We start from the raw sequence: 21,614 nt of genomic DNA on the forward strand, positions 1-21,614 counted from the left end.
GAGAGGCTGAATAGGCTGGGGCTATTTTCCCTGGAACTTAGGAGGTTGGGGGGAAACCTTATAAATATTTTTTAAATCATTGAGGGGTCATGGACAGAGTGATTAGACAAGGTGTTTTCCATGGTGTGGGGAGCTCAACACTAGAGGGCATAGATTTAAGGATGTTTTGGATCTGGAATTGAGTGGGTCAGCTGATAGTCTGGGAAGTGTTGCTGATCTGCAGGTGTTTTGAGTGTGGGGTTAAGGATGGGGTCAGTTGAATGGTCACTCGGGAGTTAAGATGATGTAATTTAGTACTTTAACATTGAGTTATTATTTATTAAGTTTCACCAGAGACCTCTGAATTTTAAAATTTAAATGAAGACTTTCAGAGAGTTCCAAGCACAATGTAATTGCCCCTTGAAATCTTCAATTTTCTTGGCAATTCCTCTGACGTCTGCCGGGATCGGAATCTACAGAGCCCATAACACAACTCCCATCTATGTTGACATAACAACTTTCTGGTCATCAGAAAATCAAGGCCATTCTTTTACTTTATATTTGTTCTGTGTGTTTTTGGAGGGTCTGAAGTTTGTTGTTACATGAATTTTTAATGAGGGTTCACTATCTTGGAGTAAAGCTTGAAGTGAACAGCTCAGTCCATTAGGAAAAAGCAGTAGAAGAGATTTTTTAAAAAGTCATTGCCTAGCCCTTCCTGAAGAAGGGCTCATGCCCAAAACGTCAATTCTCCTGCTCCTTGGATGCTGCCTGACCTGCTGTGCTTTTCCAGCAACACATTTTCAGCTCTGATCTCCAGCATCTGCAGTCCTCACTTTCTCCTACCCACTAAGGTCCCAGGAAGTCAAAGCAGGCAGAGGGCAGAAATTCCCTATGAGTGAAAAGGTGCTGCACATTTGGCAGTCTTCAAAAAGTCAGAGCAGGATAAAGAAATTCTGAGTGACTCAAGAGAAAAAAACTATCCAGAAGCATGAAACTGTTCAAAGATTAGTGTATGGAAAACATGTGTTTGCTCTGAAACTATTTGCGAGTCACAAGAAAATTCCAGAAGCCAATTACAGCTGAGCTGACTGAAGAAGAAACCTAAGCGGAAACAAGGTGACCCTTCACTAAGTCTAGTTTAGAGTTGTGCTGGAAAAGCACAGCAGGTCAGGCAGCATCGAAGGAGCAGAAAAATCAGGCAAAATATCTTAATCAGGATTGAGGCAGGGAGCCTCCAGTGTAGAGAGATAAATGGGAGAGGGGTGGGGCTGGGGAGAAGGTATCCAAGAGTACAAAAGGAGGATGGAGGTGGGGATAAGGTGATATGTTGGAGAGGAACAGATGGGTGGGAAGGAAGATTTGCAGATAGGATAGGTCATGAGGATGGTGCTGAGCTGGCAGGTTGGAACTGGAATAAAGGTGCAGGGAGGGGAAATGAGGAAACTGGTGAAGTCCACATTGATGTCGTGGGGTTGAAGTGTTACAAGGCGGAAGATGAGGCATTCTTCCTCCAGGTGTCAGGTGGTGAAGGAGTGGTAGTGGAGGAGGCCCAGGACCTGCATGTCCTCGGCAGAGTGGGAGCGGGAGTTGAAGTGTTCAGCTACAGGGTGGTGGGGTTGATTGGTACGGGTGTCCCGGAGATGTTCCCTAAAGCACTCTGCGAGAAGGAGAAGGACCCTTCACTAAGGTTGAGCATCTGTCAGTTTTTAGTTGAGGGTAAATATGATAGTGTCATAGTGCTGAACAGTATGGAAACTGATCCTTCACTCCATCCATGCTACCCAGATATTGTAAATAAATCTAGTCCCATTTATCAGCATTTGGCCCGTACCCCTCTAAACCTTTTCTATTCATATGCCCATCTAGTTGCTTTTAAAGGTTGTAATTTTATCTATGAGCCTGCACCACTTCCTCTGGCAGCTTTCCATACATGCACCACCCTCTGTGTGAAAACTTTGTCCCTTAGGACTCTTCTGAATTTTTCCCATCTCACCTTAGACCTTTGCTCTCTAGTTTTGAGCTCCCCGCCTTGTGGAAAACACCTTGTCTATTCACTCTGTCCATGACCCCTCAATAATTTAAAAAATATCTATAAGGTTCCCCCCTCACCCTCCAGGGACAATAAGCCCCAGCCTATTCAGCCTCTCTCTATAGCTCAAACCTTCCAACCCTGGCACCATCCTTGTAAATCTCCTCTGAACCTTTTCAGGTTTCACAACATCCTATAGCAGGGACTCCAAAATTGCATGTAGTATTCCAAAAGTCCTGTACAGCTGCAACATGACCTCCCAACTCCTATTCTTAATGCACTGACCAATAAAGACAAACAGACCAAACATCATCTTCATTATCCTGTCCACCTGTGACTCCAGTTTCAAGGCACTATGAACTACACTCCAAAGTCTCTTTGTTCAGCAACTCTCCCTAGGACCTTACCCTTAAGTGTACAAGTTTGCCTTTCCAAAAAGCAGTACCTCACATTTGTCTGAATTACATCTGCCACTCGTGTCAGCTTATTGGCCCACCTGATCTGATATTTGTAATAAAACTGTTAAATAATTCTATTGTGGAAAATAGTGTACTTTTTGTGTGAAACAAAATTTGTGCATTTAATAAAAGTATACTATGAACACACCTGAACTGCAAAAATATCAAAATAAAACAAACATCTGTGAGTTCTGCAAATCTTAAACTGCTAAGTAAAACTCAGCAGGTCTGGCAGCATCTGTGGGGACAACGCAGTTGTGAATGTTTCGGGTTTAGGGTGTCAATGACTAGGCTGCAAAACTGTAAGTCTAGATTAGAGTGATGCTGGAAAAGCACAGCAGGTCAGGCAGCATCCGAGGAGCAGGAAAATCAACACTTCGGGCAAAAGCATCAGGAATAGATCTATTCCTAATGAAGGGCTTTTGCCCGAAACGTTGATTTTCCTGCTCCTCGGAAGCTGCCTGACCTGCTGTGCTTTTCCAGCACCACTCTAATCTAGAACCTGGTTTCCAGCATCTGCAGTCCTTGTTTTAACCCTGCAAAAATGTAATGCTAAGTTTCACTCTGGGAATAATCCACTATCATAATATACATCAAAAACCTGTAACTTTACGTCCAATTACCTTCGATAAGACTTGTATTAACGTGATTTTTATACTGTAATAATTACTCAACAGTTTTTAGGAAGGTGAGAAGCTGTCAATCATTATTATGATCCCCTTCTGACAGAATCCAAAAAAATCACTGGACTCGGAAACGTTAGCTCTGATTTGCCTCCACAGATGCAGCTGGATCTGCTGAGGTTCTACACCGAGTACAGGCCTGGGATTGAGGTGAATGGTGGGCCTACTCCAATCAATGACTGACAGATGCCTTAGAGCCGCACACTCGAGTCATTTACCCGCTTTATCTACCAACCACCCCCACCTCAACCACACTTGCTGGCTGCGCGGGCTCTGATTGACGGCTGACTGCACCAATCACCTTCCAGAACCCGCCATCAATCATCACCAAATCCCGCCCTCTTCTTCTTTCCTCCAATCCGTGAACCAACAAGTTAGATTTTGCCGCTTTACTTTGTGCGTATGTTTTCATTTTTAAAAATAAGACTCGTCCTTTTTCTTAGTGAAACGCCCGATCTTGACACGCGCCGGCACTGCTTCTCCCTCACACTCAACTCGACGGACTTGCTCGGCCGAAGCGGAAAAATATTTTCCTCCATCGCCAGTTTAACCGACGGCCGTAACCTTTCACCTTCGAAATCTCGAACCCGCGCACCGGATGGCGCTGATGGACAGCGGCGCTGAGCCAATCGGAGGGCGGCGGTGCCGTGGTGCCGGCCAATGAGCGTGCCGGAGGGGCGGGTGTTTCCGGCGGGCCGTTCGGGGGTTGCGCGGTGGCGGGAGGTGTCGATCGGCCGCCGGTCGGGAGCCGAGCCGCGGAGCACTCCCGCCATTTTTGAACTCTGCCGCTGGAGCCGGGGCGCGAGGATCGCGCCTCCTCCTTCTCTTTGGGCGATCGGAGCGGCGGAGGAGCGGACAGTGCTTCAGGCGTCCATCAGCACCGGCAGGAGCTCCCTGTGAGAGCCGAGCCGAGCCGGCCGGCCGGCCAGCTGGACCATGGCGCCGCTGCTGGGCAGGAAGCCATTCCCGCTGGTGAAGCCGCTTACAGATCTGTCGGCAGAGGAGACCATCTACGTGATCGAGCACAGCGGGGAAGGGTTCCGGAGCAACGAGTATCCTTTAGAGCCGAGCCAGGGAGCTGAGGCGATCGGAGCCTGTCCTGGGCCGAGAGACAACGTCTCCCAGGGACAGGGGCCTAGGTTGGGGGCAGGAGCCGGTGCTTTTCCTGCTGCCGGGAAGGAGATGTTGTGGGAAGAGAGCGCCCTGCTGTCACTATCTGTCAGCGCTGGCCTGATCTGCGGCAATATCCTCCTGAGTGAATTCACTGAGATCGTATCCAACTCCACAAGTTAGTCATTGTCAGGAAGCCCGATGCTGCCAGGCTGGGCCTACTCTCAGGCAGCTTTACGGTGCAGCCCTGGAGGCGAATGAGTAAAGGGGCCGCACGGGAACAAGCTTCTACCCAGCTCACAAATTAAACATATGGCTGGCCTGTGGTCCCATGTTTAACTACTTTCACGACAGGACTGATTGCAGCTGTCAAAAGACTGACCCAGCGCTTTCCCAGGTTAATGCTGATGCTTCCGCAGCATCAACCGTTTTCATGAGTGAATGACTTATCCTTACAACTTTGTGCAATTTGTGACTCAAATTGCTCGTCACTCTGGATCTGTATTAAATCGATTAGCTTCATGCAGAAATGAAAATTGATTGTGCTGAAGACTTGAACAAATAGTTGAAAATGCTAGAAGCATAAAGCAGGCTAGTCAGCATCTGAAAACCCAGAGGGGTGTGATAACGGATTCTGATCTTGAGTGTTAGCGATCTGTACCCTTTGTAAAATGCTGTTCCCTCCGTGCTTAGTTGTTATCTCGAGCTAAGCATTCTATATATTTCTGATATGGACAGGACAGTCTTCTGTGGAGCTTTGGGAACATTTAAAAAAAAATTGAAGCCTTTTCATATATTAAAATGATTTGAGGAAAGCATGATTCAAGAATACAGTGGAATGATTAAAAAGATGTCAGAGTTTTTTTTAGAAAAGTTTAGATTTTTTTTCTTTGAGTTTGTGAGTATCCTGAACTTATTTTTACTTCTGATCATTCTACAGAAGTGCTGTCTTTTTTTAACATAAGTTCACGTATTTTGTTTGCTGAAGGCACAGTTCATGCATTTCATTCTAAAGCACATTTAAAAATCCTACAAGGTTTTGCATGCAAGTTTTGAGAAATGTAAATGAAAGGAAGTGGAATCCCTGTGAAAGCAGAATGTGTGTAAATTGGAGCAAAAAGCTTCACTGATTTATTATAGTCCCTTAGCTGTAGCTTCCAACTTAGTCTTTCTAATAGCTTATATAGATTTGTGTGGAAGGTTTTTAAATTGCACGTAAGTTATCTATGTAGTCTACATGAGCAAAATAACTTGTGTCACTAGCTCAGTTGTTTAAATGTGTTGGTAAGGATTTTTTGAGAAAGGAAATATTTATTTAAAATAAATGTTAAACTTTTGAGTTATTGCAGTGTGTGTAAAGTTTCCAGTTTTCTTTTATCTTGTTTTGGGATCTGTGAACTTGAGAACACAGTGTGCTTTGATCAATAACATCCTGCTTTCTTTGAGGTCTGTAAGGGCAGTACTGCAGTTCTACTGTCAACTGGATAAAGTTTGCAACTGAGATTTGCCATGCCTTCCTGGTCATTGAGATGTTTTGGGTACAGCGTTTCATGTTGACAAGCCTTTTTTTAAATGAAGAAAGAAACTGGTTGCTTTTTAAAAAAAGGTTTTAAAACATCTACAGGATAGTTATTTTCTTTGGCCAATGCTTGTTTAGAAATGATACTAGGATGTCAGTGTCTCTGAATATATTCTTCAGACTTGCGGTTGTAGGTGACTGGAGTGCAGAAACAAAATCAATGTATGTTCTTGTGGAAGACCATTTTATTGATGATTGACAAGAACTTAGAACACACCTGGAAGAAGAGCTTTGTTTGATTAGTTGTCATTACCTGTCTGCAGATATTTACTTGCAGCTCTATAACACTTCCTGAAGGACATGAAAAGTGAGAAAACTTTAGTTTGTGTTCCTAAAACAGGGCTGAACTTAATGATTATGACTTTTTGCCATTGAAATTTGACACTGTGACTGAAGAAGTTATTTTTTCCTGAACCTGTGTACAGATGAGGTGAGATTTATTATGCCTTTATACAAATATATTTTGTGACATTTTAGAATTAGCCAAGTCACAGGAATAAATCCACATTTTTGAAAGTATTGATCATCTCCCGATATCATGGATAGCTGTGATGCTAGATTAGGTTTTAGGTAGAATTCCCGATTGTTATGCACTACTAACTTTAGTATTGGCAGCAGCCTCTGATCGGCAGGGACAAATAACTTTTCCAATACTAGGTGTGTAAAAAGTGATCTCCAGTGGAAAAGCAAAACTGTATCATGGTGTAACTGGTTGCGGAAATTGGTGTTGATTTGCATTATTACTGACAAGTAATGAATGCAAAATTTCAGAATGATGCTTGTGAGTGATGAAGTTACCTTGATCCTGTCTTTTCAATGATGGTAAAGGCTAAATGCAGGTAACTGTAGTGTTTTGAGGAGATGATTTACTGAGCAGTTTCTGAACAGACACACCCTGTGCAATGTTTGATCTTGATGGATAAGCTGCCAGATAGACGAAAGGGTTTCCATAGATCGTTTAGCTTCATCTGGAGGTTGTGGCAGAATTGGTAATTGTTTTTTAACCATCCCCCATCCAAAAGTTGCAATACGTTTTCATTGTGACTTTCACTGCCATGTTGTTGACAAATGCAAATTGGTCTCTTGCTTGGACACCTTCTGTCTAGGAATAATGCTCGAAGTTTACAAAGATTTCCTCTTTGATAATGATCATCTTGAGGACGGTCTCCTGATGAAGATACAATGTTGCGTTGTCTCAATACTTACATAATATATTAGTACCAGTAAATTATAGCAAGAATTATATGTAAACAAATGTCTTTGAGTTGTCACTACATGAAACTTTGTTTCATTCTCATCAAACTTTCCTTTCTCTCTCTCCCCATTGTTTCTAAAGACAGCAATAATTTGAGCATCATTTGCTCTGTTGCACGGCTGTGACCTGGGGGTAATGCAAGAGCATCTGAACATTGTCCAAATATTTTCATTGGAGTTGTTGCAAAATAATCACAACTGGAAATTGATAATGCAATCAAAAGAATTCTATTTGATGCAGTAATGTGAGATTGCCATCTTAAGAGTAATGATCTTAATTCATCACTTCTGGCTGGTTGCTTTGCTGAACAGTTTCTTGCTGTCATGCATGCTGTCATATTAATGAAGTCACATGGGATAAATAGTTTACTGTACCACATTAGGATACTGTATGTAGTCCTGACATCACTGCATAGAGTTATTGCACAATGTAGATCATCTCCATGTAAAAATAGTTCAGCAATATGAAAGGTTTAATTAATCTTTATTGCAGAGTATGCTCATAGGAATTGCAAGCTTTGAGCTACAAGTGGTCTGGCAAGGTACAACATACTAATGGGAACTTATGGGCAGAGTACATAATTATTTTTCTGTGAAATGTTGTGTTTAGCAGTGATAGGAATCCACAGGGAGTACAGTCACACTATAGTTACTGGGCTTAGACCAGTATTTTCAGTACCTGATTTACTACTGACTGTAAGTTGCACTGACATCAGTGCTAAAGAGATGTGTGTCTGTGCTTGCAAACTTTCACAAGCAGCTCTGACAGGCAATGCAAAGATCTGAGATAAGTTGCGCTCCTAAACTTCTTTTCCCAATATTTTTACAAATTGAAACTGCTGGCTAATTTACCAGAGTACTGATTTGTTGTGATAGTTTGTTTCCTTGGCTTGAATTGTTCCTCCTGTGAAGGGAGTTCATTATCTTCTAATTCTGATGCAATGGTCACAGTAAAATTGCTAATCTGTAACTTCAAATGGACCACCTGTTCAAAGTGCCTGCTTTAAACTCTAGTTTTTATATTTCTCTATGTCATTAGTTTGTGTGGGTGCTGGGCAAGAACATGATCAAGCGCCACTTTGTACTAACACCGTTAAATGTTCTGCAGAAGCATACTTGAATGAAAAGCTAGAAGTATATGGGACTACTGCATTCCATAGCAGCTGGTTTCTTCAGACCAGCACGCATTGGGGAAGATTGAAGAAAAATATGAAACAATAGTTTTCATTTTGATTCAGGCATGAAGTGAATTGGAATGGGGCAAATGGATTCAACGACTTGAGAATAGGGAACAGAAGGTCAAGGGTATGAAAGCGTTTGATGTGACATTGTGATGTTTACGTTTCAAACTTTTTTTGTGCAAGTCTTGAATTTCATTCCTTATTTTCCTGAGCTGATATTCAGAGAATATGAATCCCGATTGTCTAGATATGCAGAGCGAATCTGGACATGTAAAAGCACAGGCAGCAACCAACTCACACACAAAGAGGCCTGGGAAGAGGAGCAAGAAGTAACTGAACTGTAAGTAAATTACATTGTAAATTGCAAAGTACATTTAATAAGTTGGGAGCAATTTATTGCTAGAGAGAATTCCATAAAACTCAAAAAGTAGAGAGTATCTGATGTAACATCATCTCAGGAACTGTGGCTTCAAATTAGCGCTGGGATTGTGGCCCATATTGAGCCAAGCAGGTGCGCTGGTTTCAGCTTAGAATATAGTCCTCAAATATAGATTCTATTTGTTGAATAATGACAGCATTTTCTGAACTATAAAAATGCATGGTTGTGTATGAAGTAAATTTTGTTCCATCTGTTGAGCAATTAAGCAAGCTTTAAGGCAGAAAGACTGGAGAGCTTCAAATGCATCTCCTGACCTATCCATTAGAACCTACAGGATCTAATGAGTCTCATTTGGGGGAGTGATGACAGGGTGGTATATGGAAGCTCATTCTGAGATGCGGCATTAATTAACTTATCTGAGAATAATTGGTTGGAAATGGTGTTAATTGAAATTATACCCTGTGTAATACATTTATTAAAACTATTACTTAAGTGATTAAGGAAAGAGCGAAACAAAGGAAAGTTTGCACATGCACACTTTTTTTGTGGCTGGAAGTATATTCTCCACACTTTGCTTAGCATAATTTTTTACTATAAGTTTGTATATCTTGGACATCTTTGAATGTAGATCATAGTTTATTGAAAACAAGGGATCATGACCTGTTTCCTTCACCATCAATTCTTATTATGACATTTTCTAGCTTGATATTGAGAGTTGAGGGGAAGGAATGCTATGTAAAACATCGCAGTTATCATTTAAGTACATTGTTCACATGAACTGTATCTGTAGGAAATAATATGCCTGTTATTATGAAATCAAATGCCATTTATTAGTCAATCTTATTATGAAATCTGATCTCAAACTAAAAGATCAGGAGGGAATAATACTTGTGTTGATAGCAGGCTTATTTAACACGCTGGTATCAATGCTCTAAAGCAGTGCAGTTTAATTTGTCAGTCTAATATGTGTGGAATATTTTTTAATCCATCATTCAAACTTGCTTTTGTTGTTGGCATGCAGCTAGTAATCAGTACTTCATCCGATTGTATGACTTAAAATACACTTCTCAGATGTATAACCAGTTTAGAAGGGTGATCCCTCTGTAGTTCCTTTTTTTCCTAGTTTGAGTCAACACATTAAGACTTTGAACCTCCTTTCACCATAGCATCCTTACTGGTTTTGACTTACTGAATTGTGCCCTCTCCTCTAGTTTGGTCACCAACCAATCCAACCGCCCCGTGGCTGAACACTTTTTAACTCCCCCTCCCACTCTGCCAAGGACATACAGGTCCTTGGCCTCCTCCATTGCTAGACCATGGCAACACGACACCTGGAGGAAGAGTGCCTCATCTTCCACCTAGGAATCCTCCAACCACAAGGAATGAATGCAGATTTCTCCAGCTTTCTCATTTCCCCTCCCCCACCTTTTCTCAGTCCCAACCCTCAGACTTAGCACCACCTTCTTGACCTGCAATTTTCTCCCCGATCTCTTCGGCCTATCACCCTCACCTTAACCTCCTTCCACCTATTGTATTCCCAACGCCCCTCCCCCAAGTCCCTCCTCCCTACCTTTTATCTTAGCCTGCTTGGCACACCCTCCTCATTCCTGAAGAAGGAAACGTCGATTCTCCTGTTCCTTTTATGCTGCCTGACCTGCTGCACTTTTCCAGCACCACATTTTTAAGCTCTGATCTCCAGCATCTGCAGTCTTCACTTTCTCCTACTTGGAATACTAGCAGATTCTGTTCTTGTCTGTTAAAACTATCTGTCAACCTGAACTACAGAGATATCCTCCAGCTTTTCTTGACTGAAAGCTGTTTTCGACTCCTCTATCCCTGACCCTTCAATCTAACCTTCAGTAGCTCACAGCCTGAACACATCCCAGCCTTGTGCAGTGGCATAGTAGTAATGTCACTGTACCAGTAACCTTGGCTCAGGGCTAATATTCTGGGGATTCGATATAGGCCATGATAGAAAGTGAAATTTGAATTCAGTAGAAACCTGGAATAAAAATCAAGTCTGCTGGTGACTATGTAACCATGGTCAATTGATGTAGAACCTATCTAATTCATTAATATCCTTTAGTGAAGGAAGTGTCTCATCCTTTCTGGTCTGGCCTATATGTGACTTCGGACACACACAATATAGTTGACTCTTAACTGTCCTCTGGCCATTTAGGAATGAACAATAAAAGCAGACTTATTTAGTGATGTTCACACCCCAGGAAAAAATTTAAAAGAAGCCCGCCTAGCCAAATTTAATGCTTCTCTTTGTCCAATCCCTGAAGTTCCATTGTTATCTAATTTCTCTTGACTCATTCCATTTTTTTTTCATGGCATCTTATCTCTTGTTCTCCATACTCTATTTCCACTGTACTAGCTCAATTTTCCTTTCTGAACCCTATGCTAGTTTATATTATAAATGTATCTTTCCTCAAGTGTTGTCCCATACTCCTTTCACCCATTCCTTAAAAATAATCCCTTGAAGCCTTGCGACCTACTGTCCCATTTTTAACATCCTGCTCCTCCAAAATCCGTGTAATGTTTTCCTACTTTTCTTAGAATGCTTGAATTTCGCCCCCCCCCGCCAAATTGGTTTACCACCCATGCCAGTACAACGGAACCTTGATTATCCAAATTTCAGATGATCCGAACAAGATCACAAAGTCCTGATGCTTGGCTAAACAATGTTATCCTGCATTTCATTATCTGGCATTTGATTAACCGAATGAAAAATCCCCCTCCTGTGTCCTTCGGATAATCAAATTTCCTCTGAGCTTTTATAAATAACATCTTGTTTGATTGACAAAGATAAACTTCCCCTCCTTGACGTTGACTGCACCGTCATCTTCCATTGCTGTCCATTATCATTCAGCAAGACAGATCTGTTCTCACCTGTTTCATCCTCATGTAATTGTAGCTATAGAAGCATTTGCCATAGCTTCGCTTCCTATTCCAGCACAACTATTGTAGATGAGCCCAAAAATCAACTCCTGGACCCTTTCAGTTTCTCATTTACCTGTTGCCCTTTTACTACATCATCCAAGTTATGCTAATTTTTGCACAGAAGCTAGAGACTACAAGCTCTGCCTTATAACTACTTGAACCTCAACTCCTCCACTGTTGCCCTCCCCATCACATCCAACAGTGCTCCTGCGCCTGCCCCCAAACCCCATCCAACACTGTCCCCACTGGCCCTCCAACACCGCTCCCCAACCCTGTCCAACACTTCCCACCTGCCCCTCCATAAACATGAGATCATCCAAAATCCTCTTGGCAATGTTTCAGCAAGCAACATGTATCATTTTCTTCTTGTCATTCTACTGACTTGCCAATATTGGATCCTGGTCAAAAATTACAATAATTTTAAACTCGGCTTGCCTTTATTCCTGATGAAGGGCTTTTGCCCGAAACGTCGATTTCGCTGCTCCTTGGATGCTGCCTGAACTGCTGTGCTCTTCCAGCACCACTAATCCAGAATCTGGTTTCCAGTATCTGCAGTCTTTGTATTTATCTTGTTTTAAAACCATCTATTACCTTGTCCTTCTCTATTGCTGTAATTTCCTCTCGCCCCACCACCCTCTTCAGATATTTACATTTGACTCATTCAAGCCTATTGTGTATCCCTAATCATAACTCCACAAATGTTGGCTGGTCTTCAGTTACTCAGGTTACAAGCTCTGGCATTCACGTCTATGCTTATCTAGCTCACTTGACTCCTTTAAGATAGTTTTTAAAACTTTCCTCTTTGACCAATGTTTGATCATCTGACATGATATCCCCTGATGTGGCTATACCTTTAACTTAGTTTTGTAGTGCTCATTTGCAACATATTAAGAACTTTCATTACTTTAAAGGTGCTGTATAAATACAAAGATGTCACTACATGTGTCTTCCTTTTCATCTAACCCATAATTACAACTCTGAGCTGGACTGTCATATATTACCATTGTTAATGGTAGTTAACCAGAATCAGGCAATATTTTTGATGCTGTCAAATTGTGAAAGTGACTTGGTTAGTAAAAAAAAAAGAGGGTATGAGTTAAAACATGGTTTATACATTTGATTTCATAGCAGTTTGAAGTTTTGTTGCAGCTGAGAATAATGCAGGAATCAGATGAAATGTGCAATAATATGATAACTACCAAGGCACCCGGACCCTTGAATTTGTAGAACATTTCAGTCATGGCTACTGCTCATGATTCTTGTTCATGGTCCACATTTGGAGAGTGTGATTATATGATGGATCAGAATTGATGAGTAAGGATCAGATCAGGCTTTGTTTGGATTCCTTTCTTTCATAATCATATATTAGAGTGAAATTGCTTACAAGCAAATAGATTTCCGGGATGCCAGAGGCCTTGGTTGATTGTCAGTAGGCCTGTGTGCTTTAAAGAAAGGAGAGTGGGTGGGCAAACAAGGGCTGGTTAATTTTATAAGCGAGACTTTTATAAAAGATATTTTCATTAAGAGTGTAAAATGATGTACAGGTACTGGAGTTTGCCACCATCTACTGGCTGAGTATTGAATGGACTTCACAGTCACTGAGAAATCTTGCATAAATAACAAAATGTTAAAGTAGATGGGGGAATGTGAGGATGTTGTGTTAGTAAGTTTAGGGAAAAGAGGAATTCTTGTTCTCAAATCTCTTTTGGGAAAAGGAGCTTTACCTTTCCTGTTGCATCCAGATTAAATAGGGCTTTGCTGTGTGAATCCTTAATGTGTTGTCGGTCAGTTGGCTGCTCAGTTTTTATTCAATATTTTTTTCCTCATCCTTTCTTCCTTATGTTGAAATTAAGATACTTTGGTCTACTCATCCCCCAATTCCTTAAAATGGAATTCCTCATCACCATTTTTTCCATAATTGACAGGCTTTTATATTGAAGGCCCAGTTATTACCTAATCATTACTTTCTTTTGATAAGTTTTTGATTCTGTCTAAATTTCTGCTGAGGGTTAATTGTTCAAAAGTAATGTGAAAGAATTTTTGTTTTGAATTAGAAGGGAAAGTGAGGATCTGAAGTGAGGGTCCTAGATCTGAGCAAAGGAAACTGGGAGTGCACAGGTTGTGAGTTGGCTGCAACAGATTGAGTAACTTCATGAAAAAGCATGCTTGTGGATAGGAATTTAAGGAACAGGTGCACGTATTACAATAGTTGTGGAGTTTACCTGCCATACTCCAACCATGTAAAAGAAGTTAAGGATATTATTGATTTAAAGAAAAAAATATGCAATTGCTTGAGATTTAGCAGGCCTGATAAATGGCAGGAATTTAGAATTCAGCAAAGGAGGGCCAAGGTGCAGCAACCAGTTACGAAGAGAAATGTTACATTGGCCTTCACTTCGAGGAAATTTGAATACAGGAGCAAGAATATCCTGCTGCAGGTGTTCAGTACGTTGGTGAAACCACACCTGGAGTATTATAAGAACAGATGCTAGCCAGAGAGGGAAATCTGCAATGGTTCACAGGCTGATTCCTGTCAGATGAAGAGAGACTGGCTCAGCAAGCCTAATATTCACTCCAGCTTAGAAAAATATGAAGGGATTCGATTGAAATGTCGAATTCTGGTGGAGACATTGGAAACAGGAATGGTGTTACCCTTGGCTATAAATGTAGAACAAAGAGTCACAATCTCAGGATGCAGCGCAAACCATTTCGGACTGAGATGGCAGTGGCGTAAACCTGTGCAATTCTCTATCACTTAAGGTTGTGGAAGGCAAGTCACTGGATATATTTAAGAAAGAAATAGATTTCCAGAGACAAAAGGTGTCTGTATGTTGAATTGGAGTTTAATTAGCAGAGATCTGTGAGAGCAAAAGAAATTATCAATACTCCAAATTGAAAATACTGCAGTAGTGTGGCTGAAACTTGTTAAATGTACCCCACAATACCACATGTGGGTATGGGAAGAGAGCAGGAGAATGATGTTAAGATAGATCAGCCAATATCCTATTGAATGATAGAGCAGATTCAGTGGGCCAAATGGCCGAATCCTGTTTTGTATTCTTTTATAATGATATAGTCTTTTTATTGTCTTGTTCTGCTTTGCTGTTCTTTGCAGACTAAAGGAAGAATATCCAGTGTGGTTTGAAAAGCCTGTTTTAGAACTAGTCCATCACAATACATTGTCTTTAGACAAATTAGTTGACAAAACGTGGATGGAGATCATGACCAAGTTTGCTATTGGAGAACACTGCGAACTCCAGGTCAGTGTTGGTAGACCATTTGTATGAACTTAAAAAATACTTCCATGAAGGCTTCGTGTCTAACGATGTTCCCAAATTTCAGCCATAAATTCCGAGTTTAACTATAAGCTTTGATGGTTTAGCTGATTTCCCAGATGTTCCCTGGGCAAATGAAAGAAAAATTGAGCATAATTTAAGGTCCTGATTACTCTCTGCTTTCTCGTTGAAAATGTCACTTTATTGACACCAGAGGTCATCACGATTTTGCTGGGCATGTCAGCATTGACTGGATACATCTGTGAAGAACAGACACATTGATATAGTGAAGGTGCATCTTACCATGAGTCACTACCTCCTTTACTGTGTGCGGAAGAATATCAGAATTGAGCAAATCAAGCCGTGAAATAATGCAAAAATCTTTGGGATAGTAACTAATACTAAATATTTGATAATTTGATGAAAGAAATTATCTGGGTGACAAATGTGTTTTGCTCTTTCATCCCTGAAGCTTGGGTTCAAATGCCATGAGATCATCCTATATCTAAAACAAATTAGTTATATTTGCATTTGACAATGGTTCTGCTGCAATAAAGGAACATTTCCCTTATTGATGTTTGTAAATATTGTAAATTCAAAAGTTATGCCAAATAAATAAAACATTTCTTTCCTATTAGGTTGGGGAAAATAAAATTCTTCCTGTAGTAGTGTTAAAAGTCCATCCTCTGGAGCCAAAGGAAGAATTACCTTCTCAGAAGAAAACTGATGGATCTTGCGATTCACCTTCCAGTGACAAGGAGAATTCCAACCAGGTGGCACAAGAGAGCCTTGGTATAGAAGTCTGCAACAAAGTTGAGGACAGCAAGAGGGAAAACAATACAAGTATGTACTTAGCAATGTCATGTATATATTAGAATAAGACAGACATAGTAGGGGGAGATTTGACAATATTTTTCCGTTAGCTTCCAGAGTGCCAAGAAGTCTAGTTAGCCCTCTTTCCCTAAGCACGCACACCTTTTTTTTAATGTAAGTGATCTCTGGCAATTCATAAACTCTACCTCGTTTTGGAAATTATTCAATTTTAGCTTTGTGAATTTTTGTCAAACTGCAAAACCCTCAATGTATAGTTTTCTGTTAATGCAATGGCTTAATCAGTACAACTCTAAGTTTTCCTCCCATTGTCAATTGGGAAAAAACATGTTCCATTGTTCAAAAATATGGTTACTTCAACTCTGTTGTGAGTCTTTCCTCATTCCTGAAGAAGGGCTCATGCCCGAAACGTCAATTCTCCTGCTCCTTGGATGCTGTCTGACCTGCTGTGCTTTTCCAGCAACACATTTTCAGCTCTGTTGTGAGTCTAATCCTATTGACATTTGGCTACAGTCTCTGTTTAATTTTCAACTACTTTCTTGGCCTTGCTGTCTCTTTTGATCTCTTGCTGAACTCCCACATTTCTATTCAGAAAGCAGCTGTGAAAAAGTTATTTCATGCCAAGCCTCCCATTTTCCTCAACAACCCTGAAGCAAGCAGAGTTTTGAAATTTATCAATTTCCAGAACTTTGGAGGTGTCACAATCTGTGGAATAAGACGTATTTATAAGGAAAGAAATCTCATGTTTTATAACGATCGGTGTGAAGTATTAAAGCAGAGATAGTGCTGGCCTCTTGCAAATTGTTATTATGTAGATAAACTGTTATATCCAGTTTTGATTCCTTTTAGGAAGGATGGAGATGGTGCGAAAGAGATTTGCTGCAATCATACTGAAAAAGAGGAGCCTTTGCTATGAGAACAGACTAGAGAAACTACATCGTTTTAAGTTGATCAAGGAATTTAATTCCAGTTCTAAAACAAACTGGCTTTCATAAAGTAAATCAGGAGAAGTATTATTACGAGCCAAGATTCTGTAAATTGGAAGGCAAAAGTTTGAGATCAAAAGGATTGAAAGAATACTTTATACAGATAGATATTAGGGCTTAAAATATCCTACCAGGATATGTAGTAGTGAGAGTAATCCACAATTGCTTTTAAAAAAGAAGTGGAATAAATGTTTGAAAAGAAATAAAAGGGTGTTGGGAAAGTGCAGAGGATTGGAAAATAGTTTGACAGATCGTTTTGAAACCTAGCAGCGATAGGATTTGCCTTTGGTATTGAAAAATGCAATAAAAGGCATAGATACAGCATTTGGGGGTTGGGCTAGTTGTGGGATCAGTCGGGCAAATACTGAATTTTTTTGTTTTTTTATATATATAAAATTGTTACATTCAGTTGTTTCAGTATAGTAGTCCCTGATCTGAGAACCATTGCGATTTGAATACTGTTTTTCAATGTTGTAGGTTTAAGACCTGCAAATAAGACTGGCTGCCTTAGGGAGATGGAACATTTTCCAATTCTACCAAAGTGTGTGCTAAATTTAAACTTAAGACTCAGCTAACAACTGAAAATTGATCTTTTCCAGATTAAGCTAAAATATAAACCTTTTGAGTTGACTTTTAAAGCTTTAAAATTTTGCTGACCTATACTACTTCCTTGTAACACACTTGCTTTACAAAATCTGGAATGTTCACTTTGTACGTTTAGGCAGCAAGCAATAAATTGATAAAATGCATGTGTAAATGAAAATTATCATTCTTATTCCATTCTAGACACATGATAGTGTCATTTATAGGATTCTGTGTGATGCCTTAAAGCTACTGGACCTGCTCCCCTTTTATTTCAGTTTGGTTTGGCTCGTTACATACAGTAATGCAAGTGGCTGTGTAATGTCCGATATCTCAAATGGTAATGTAACAACTGAATGGACAAGGTTGCACAATAAATAATAGTGGCTATGTTATACTTATTAGGTGACCGAGCTCGTCGATCACCACGGAAGCTGCCTACAAGCCTCAAGAAAGAAGAAAAGAAATGGGTTCATCCAAAATTTTTGCCCTACAAGTATGATGTGAAGCTGCAGGAAGAGGACAAAGTGAGAAATAAAATAGACTTCAGTTTTATTTTCTTGATCACAGATCTTTGGTCAATCTGTTAAAATTTTATCTATATGTAGGCTGCCTGATTCATAACCAACAGTGTCATTATGGGCAGTTTCAGGAGATGAAGTGGCATCTAGCAGGTAGAAAGTTTCCTGATGTGATGCAAAGAGTTTTACAACTGTATGGGATAGGCTAGAAGGACCAGTGGATCTTTTCTTGTCATGATGTTTTCATATCTTATTAAAATCAGTTTATTTTGGTTAATAGCAACTTGTAATCAACATATAGTGACACTCACTTTGAAGGATATCGACATCCATTCTGTAGCTTCTCCAAGTGGCACCGTTTATGTGTTGGTTTAAATTACAGGGTGTTCTAGTATAACACGATGGTTGCATTCCTCTGCATCTTTATGCTGTAGAAAATAGCGCTTATGGAAAATCACACTGTAGAAGGTTGTTATACCCGTTCAGTAGGAAGTTTGCGTTATCCAAACAGTGTCCAAGATTTGTCAATTGCGTTAGAGCCAATTCGTGTTGACAAAACGAGTATTATTATACCAAAACGACATGTACCTATTTTAGAATGAGTGGTCAGAGAAAATGAGGGGTAAGTTATGCTCATCAAGATCTAAGGGGTTTCTTCCACCCTCCCTTCCATTTATCTCTCCATTGCCGAGGCTCCAAGCCTCATTCCTGGTGAAGGGCTTTTACCCGAAACGTCGATTTTCCTGCTCCTTGGATGCTGCCTGACCTGCTCTGCTTTTCTAGCACCACACTCTTGACTTCACTTACATTGCTGGTTACATTCTATAGGGAGTTGGCTGGACAGCCAGTTAGTGATTCAGAGGTTTGCCAACAGCATGGGTTCGGTTCCCACACTGGCTGAGATGACCACAAAGAACTCTGTTTCTCATCTTCTCCCCTCATCTGAGGCATGGTGACGCCCAGATTAAACCATCTGTTGTCTTTTGTAAGAGAGCAGCCTATGGTCCAGTAGGGCTATGGTTATTTTTTACATTCGATGAGAATGTACCCACTGACATTTTCACTGGTCTTAATCTTTCTTTATTGCTGTATCATTAATGAACCGGCTAAATGTGAAATGCAAAACAACCATTTAGACAATGTTATAACTGAGTTGGAGGAGGGTATCATTACTTGAGTCCCACTATTCCATAGATTTCAACGTAAACTAAAAATACTTTGTCCAGTTATCAAACTGACCAGTTCGATAACCTTGTTTATTTCAGCTTTTCAACCATAAGTACCTGTTAACCAAGTTTTTTAATAAACGTAATAGTAGGTTTATTGTCCACAAAAAAAGTACAAAATGAAATGCCATATTTGCTTAACATATACAGCTAATAATATAAAAGCAAAAATGCTCATCTCTAAAGATTCCCAAAGTACACTCAAACACATACTCTTCAGGGATAGAGACAAAAAATGCAGCGATTGATCTTTGAAAAAACAATCATTGATCAGTGGATTCTTGAATGTGCAGGATGTTCTGGAGCCCGTTGCTCTAATGTTCTCGCATCTGTAAAGTTACTAATCAGATATGGCTGTCTCTGAAGTATTGTAGACAAAATTTGCACAGGAAAAAGAAATCTTGAGATGTCTGTCTGTTTTCTCTTTAAAGAAACAAATGCGTTTCACCCTGAACTGATGTAGGAGAGTTTTCTTTTCTTTTGAAAAACAGCTGAGCTGTTTTTTTATAACAGGGTTCCCACCAACCCAGATGGTTCTCAACTGGCTTCTCTCCAACTCCGCTGGATAAAAGAATAAGTCCAAGCCAGTCACTATTCAATAAAAGCCCAGCCGATTCAATGACGGAGCAAGTCATTAACACTAGTAATGTGATCTCTCGAAAGACTTTATTCTAAACTCAATTTAATCGCCTTTTAAAGAAACCACTCCAGGTCTGTTTACAAAACTTGAAATAAACTGAGAAGAAAAATTTTAAAAGGACTGAATGGCAACTTTTTCACACAGGGTGGTTTGTATGTGGACTGAACTGCCAGAGAAAGTAGTTGATGCAGGTACAGTTAGAACATTTAAAAGAAACTTGAACAGGTACATGGACAGGAAAGGTTTGGAGGGATATGAGTGAAACACAGGCAAATGGGACTAGGTTTAGTTTGGGAAATTTGGTTAGCATGGACGGGTTGGAACGAAGGGTCTGTTTCTGTGCTGTATGACTATAAATCAATTTTTCACAAGCCTTCAAATCCCAAGTTCTCCCAGCAATGAGTCTTAGCAACACCACTCATCAGATTGTTTGCTGAAATGAAGCAAAATTTAAATTAACATTATTTTCTCACTGAAAAGCTCAGTGTCATTGTGTGAATTTACACAATGGTCAACAGTCTTCCAAACCTTTTCTACATGACTACTCTGCCAGTACGATCTAGAAATATTAACAGATCATATGCTAACCATGATCTTGATACCAAAACTAACTTGTTTTCTTTTAAATGAGGAGTCAGTGCATTGCTTTCAGCAGTTGGCCCTGGGTAACTGCTTCCTGCACCACCCCTACTCATTACTACCATTACCTATCAAGGGCTCTCGGTGGTGTTGTATTATTCACATTGCTGAATTAACAGATTAGTTTTGGCCTGGCCCCAAACTTAATTCTTCTTCTTTATAATGTAGTATTGATCATTGCACTGATGTTTTTGCCAGCATCTTATGTTTTACGCTACATCTTCGTTAACTGGAAAACATAAAAAAATCTAACTTGCACAAAGTTCAGTTCAGCTCTGCTGCCCTACAGTGGCTCCATGTCAGTAAAGATTCTGTTTTAAACATTCATCCTTACTTGCTAAAACTTTTCAGGAATATAACTGTCCCTATCTCTACTTCAGCCCTCTGGGATCTTTAGGGTTATCTAATTCTGACATATTGTGGATTCCTGATTTTAATTGCTTCACCATAAACTGACAGGATCTTGAATTCTGGAATTCCTGAAACTATTTGGCTTCTCTGCTCCATTCTCCTTTTAAAACACTTCTCAGAATCTTCCATTTTATGTTTTTTTCAGTGCTTTGCCTGGTATCTTCTTGTAAGGAATTATCAAATTTTGCTTGATAAACTCTTGTGAAGTGCCTTAGGTTAGGTTAGCATTAAAGGTACACTGTAAGTGTACTATTGCACAGTTTGGCTGATTTGATTAAGTAACTTGATTTGATTGGTTAGTTCATTTTACTGATTCCAGTATTGTTTTGATGTGTATACTCTGCAAGATCATCTTGGTGTGGGGTTTGAGGAAAATGTGGACCTTAATTAAATTTTAATTTTAGTAAAGGGAGTCCTTTTTCTTGTTACTATAGATAATTAGTAATGTACCAGTCGAAAGTCTCATCCGATCAGAAAGGCCACCAAACAAGGAAATCTTGCGCTATTTCATCAGACACAATTCCATGCGAATGGGGATGGGAGAAAACGCACCCTGGGTGGTGGAAGATGTACTCGTGCAGAAATATGCGCTACCCAGTAAATTCAGTGACTTCCTGCTGTCTCCGTATAAGGTAATTTTATTGTATTTCTTGAAACATTTTCTGCTTGAACTAATGTTATCTTTAGCCTGTGGTACTGAGACTGTGTGTAGTGCCGTACTTTTCATTGTGACTAAAAGGAATTCTGCATAGCCTAGGAATCAAAGAAGAAAGGTTCTGGTTTGTATGATTTTTATTTAATGCTGGTCAAACCATTTGAATAGCATTTAAGTAATAGGTGGGAGTGGACTGAGTGGACAGGCAAGATGAAAGTTTTTTTTTGCTTGGACTGATGTTTTATAATTT

General features: G+C 40.1%; 1 protein-coding gene across 1 annotated transcript in view; it reads left to right on the forward strand.

Annotated features, from left to right (window-relative positions):
- The first annotated feature begins 3,843 nt into the window (after positions 1 to 3,843).
- The window catches only part of baz1b (bromodomain adjacent to zinc finger domain, 1B), a 97,527-nt gene continuing 79,756 nt past the window's right edge, over positions 3,844 to 21,614 (forward strand). The window contains exons 1-6 of the mRNA XM_060847897.1: positions 3,844 to 4,201; positions 8,497 to 8,613; positions 14,714 to 14,858; positions 15,512 to 15,716; positions 17,678 to 17,799; positions 21,144 to 21,341. Coding sequence (XP_060703880.1) covers positions 4,086 to 4,201; positions 8,497 to 8,613; positions 14,714 to 14,858; positions 15,512 to 15,716; positions 17,678 to 17,799; positions 21,144 to 21,341 — 903 coding nt within the window. The 5' untranslated portion in view covers positions 3,844 to 4,085. The remainder of the gene's footprint in view (positions 4,202 to 8,496; positions 8,614 to 14,713; positions 14,859 to 15,511; positions 15,717 to 17,677; positions 17,800 to 21,143; positions 21,342 to 21,614) is intronic.

The sequence above is a fragment of the Hemiscyllium ocellatum genome, chromosome 31, assembly GCF_020745735.1.
Source record: "Hemiscyllium ocellatum isolate sHemOce1 chromosome 31, sHemOce1.pat.X.cur, whole genome shotgun sequence".
Classification (NCBI taxonomy): domain Eukaryota; kingdom Metazoa; phylum Chordata; class Chondrichthyes; order Orectolobiformes; family Hemiscylliidae; genus Hemiscyllium; species Hemiscyllium ocellatum.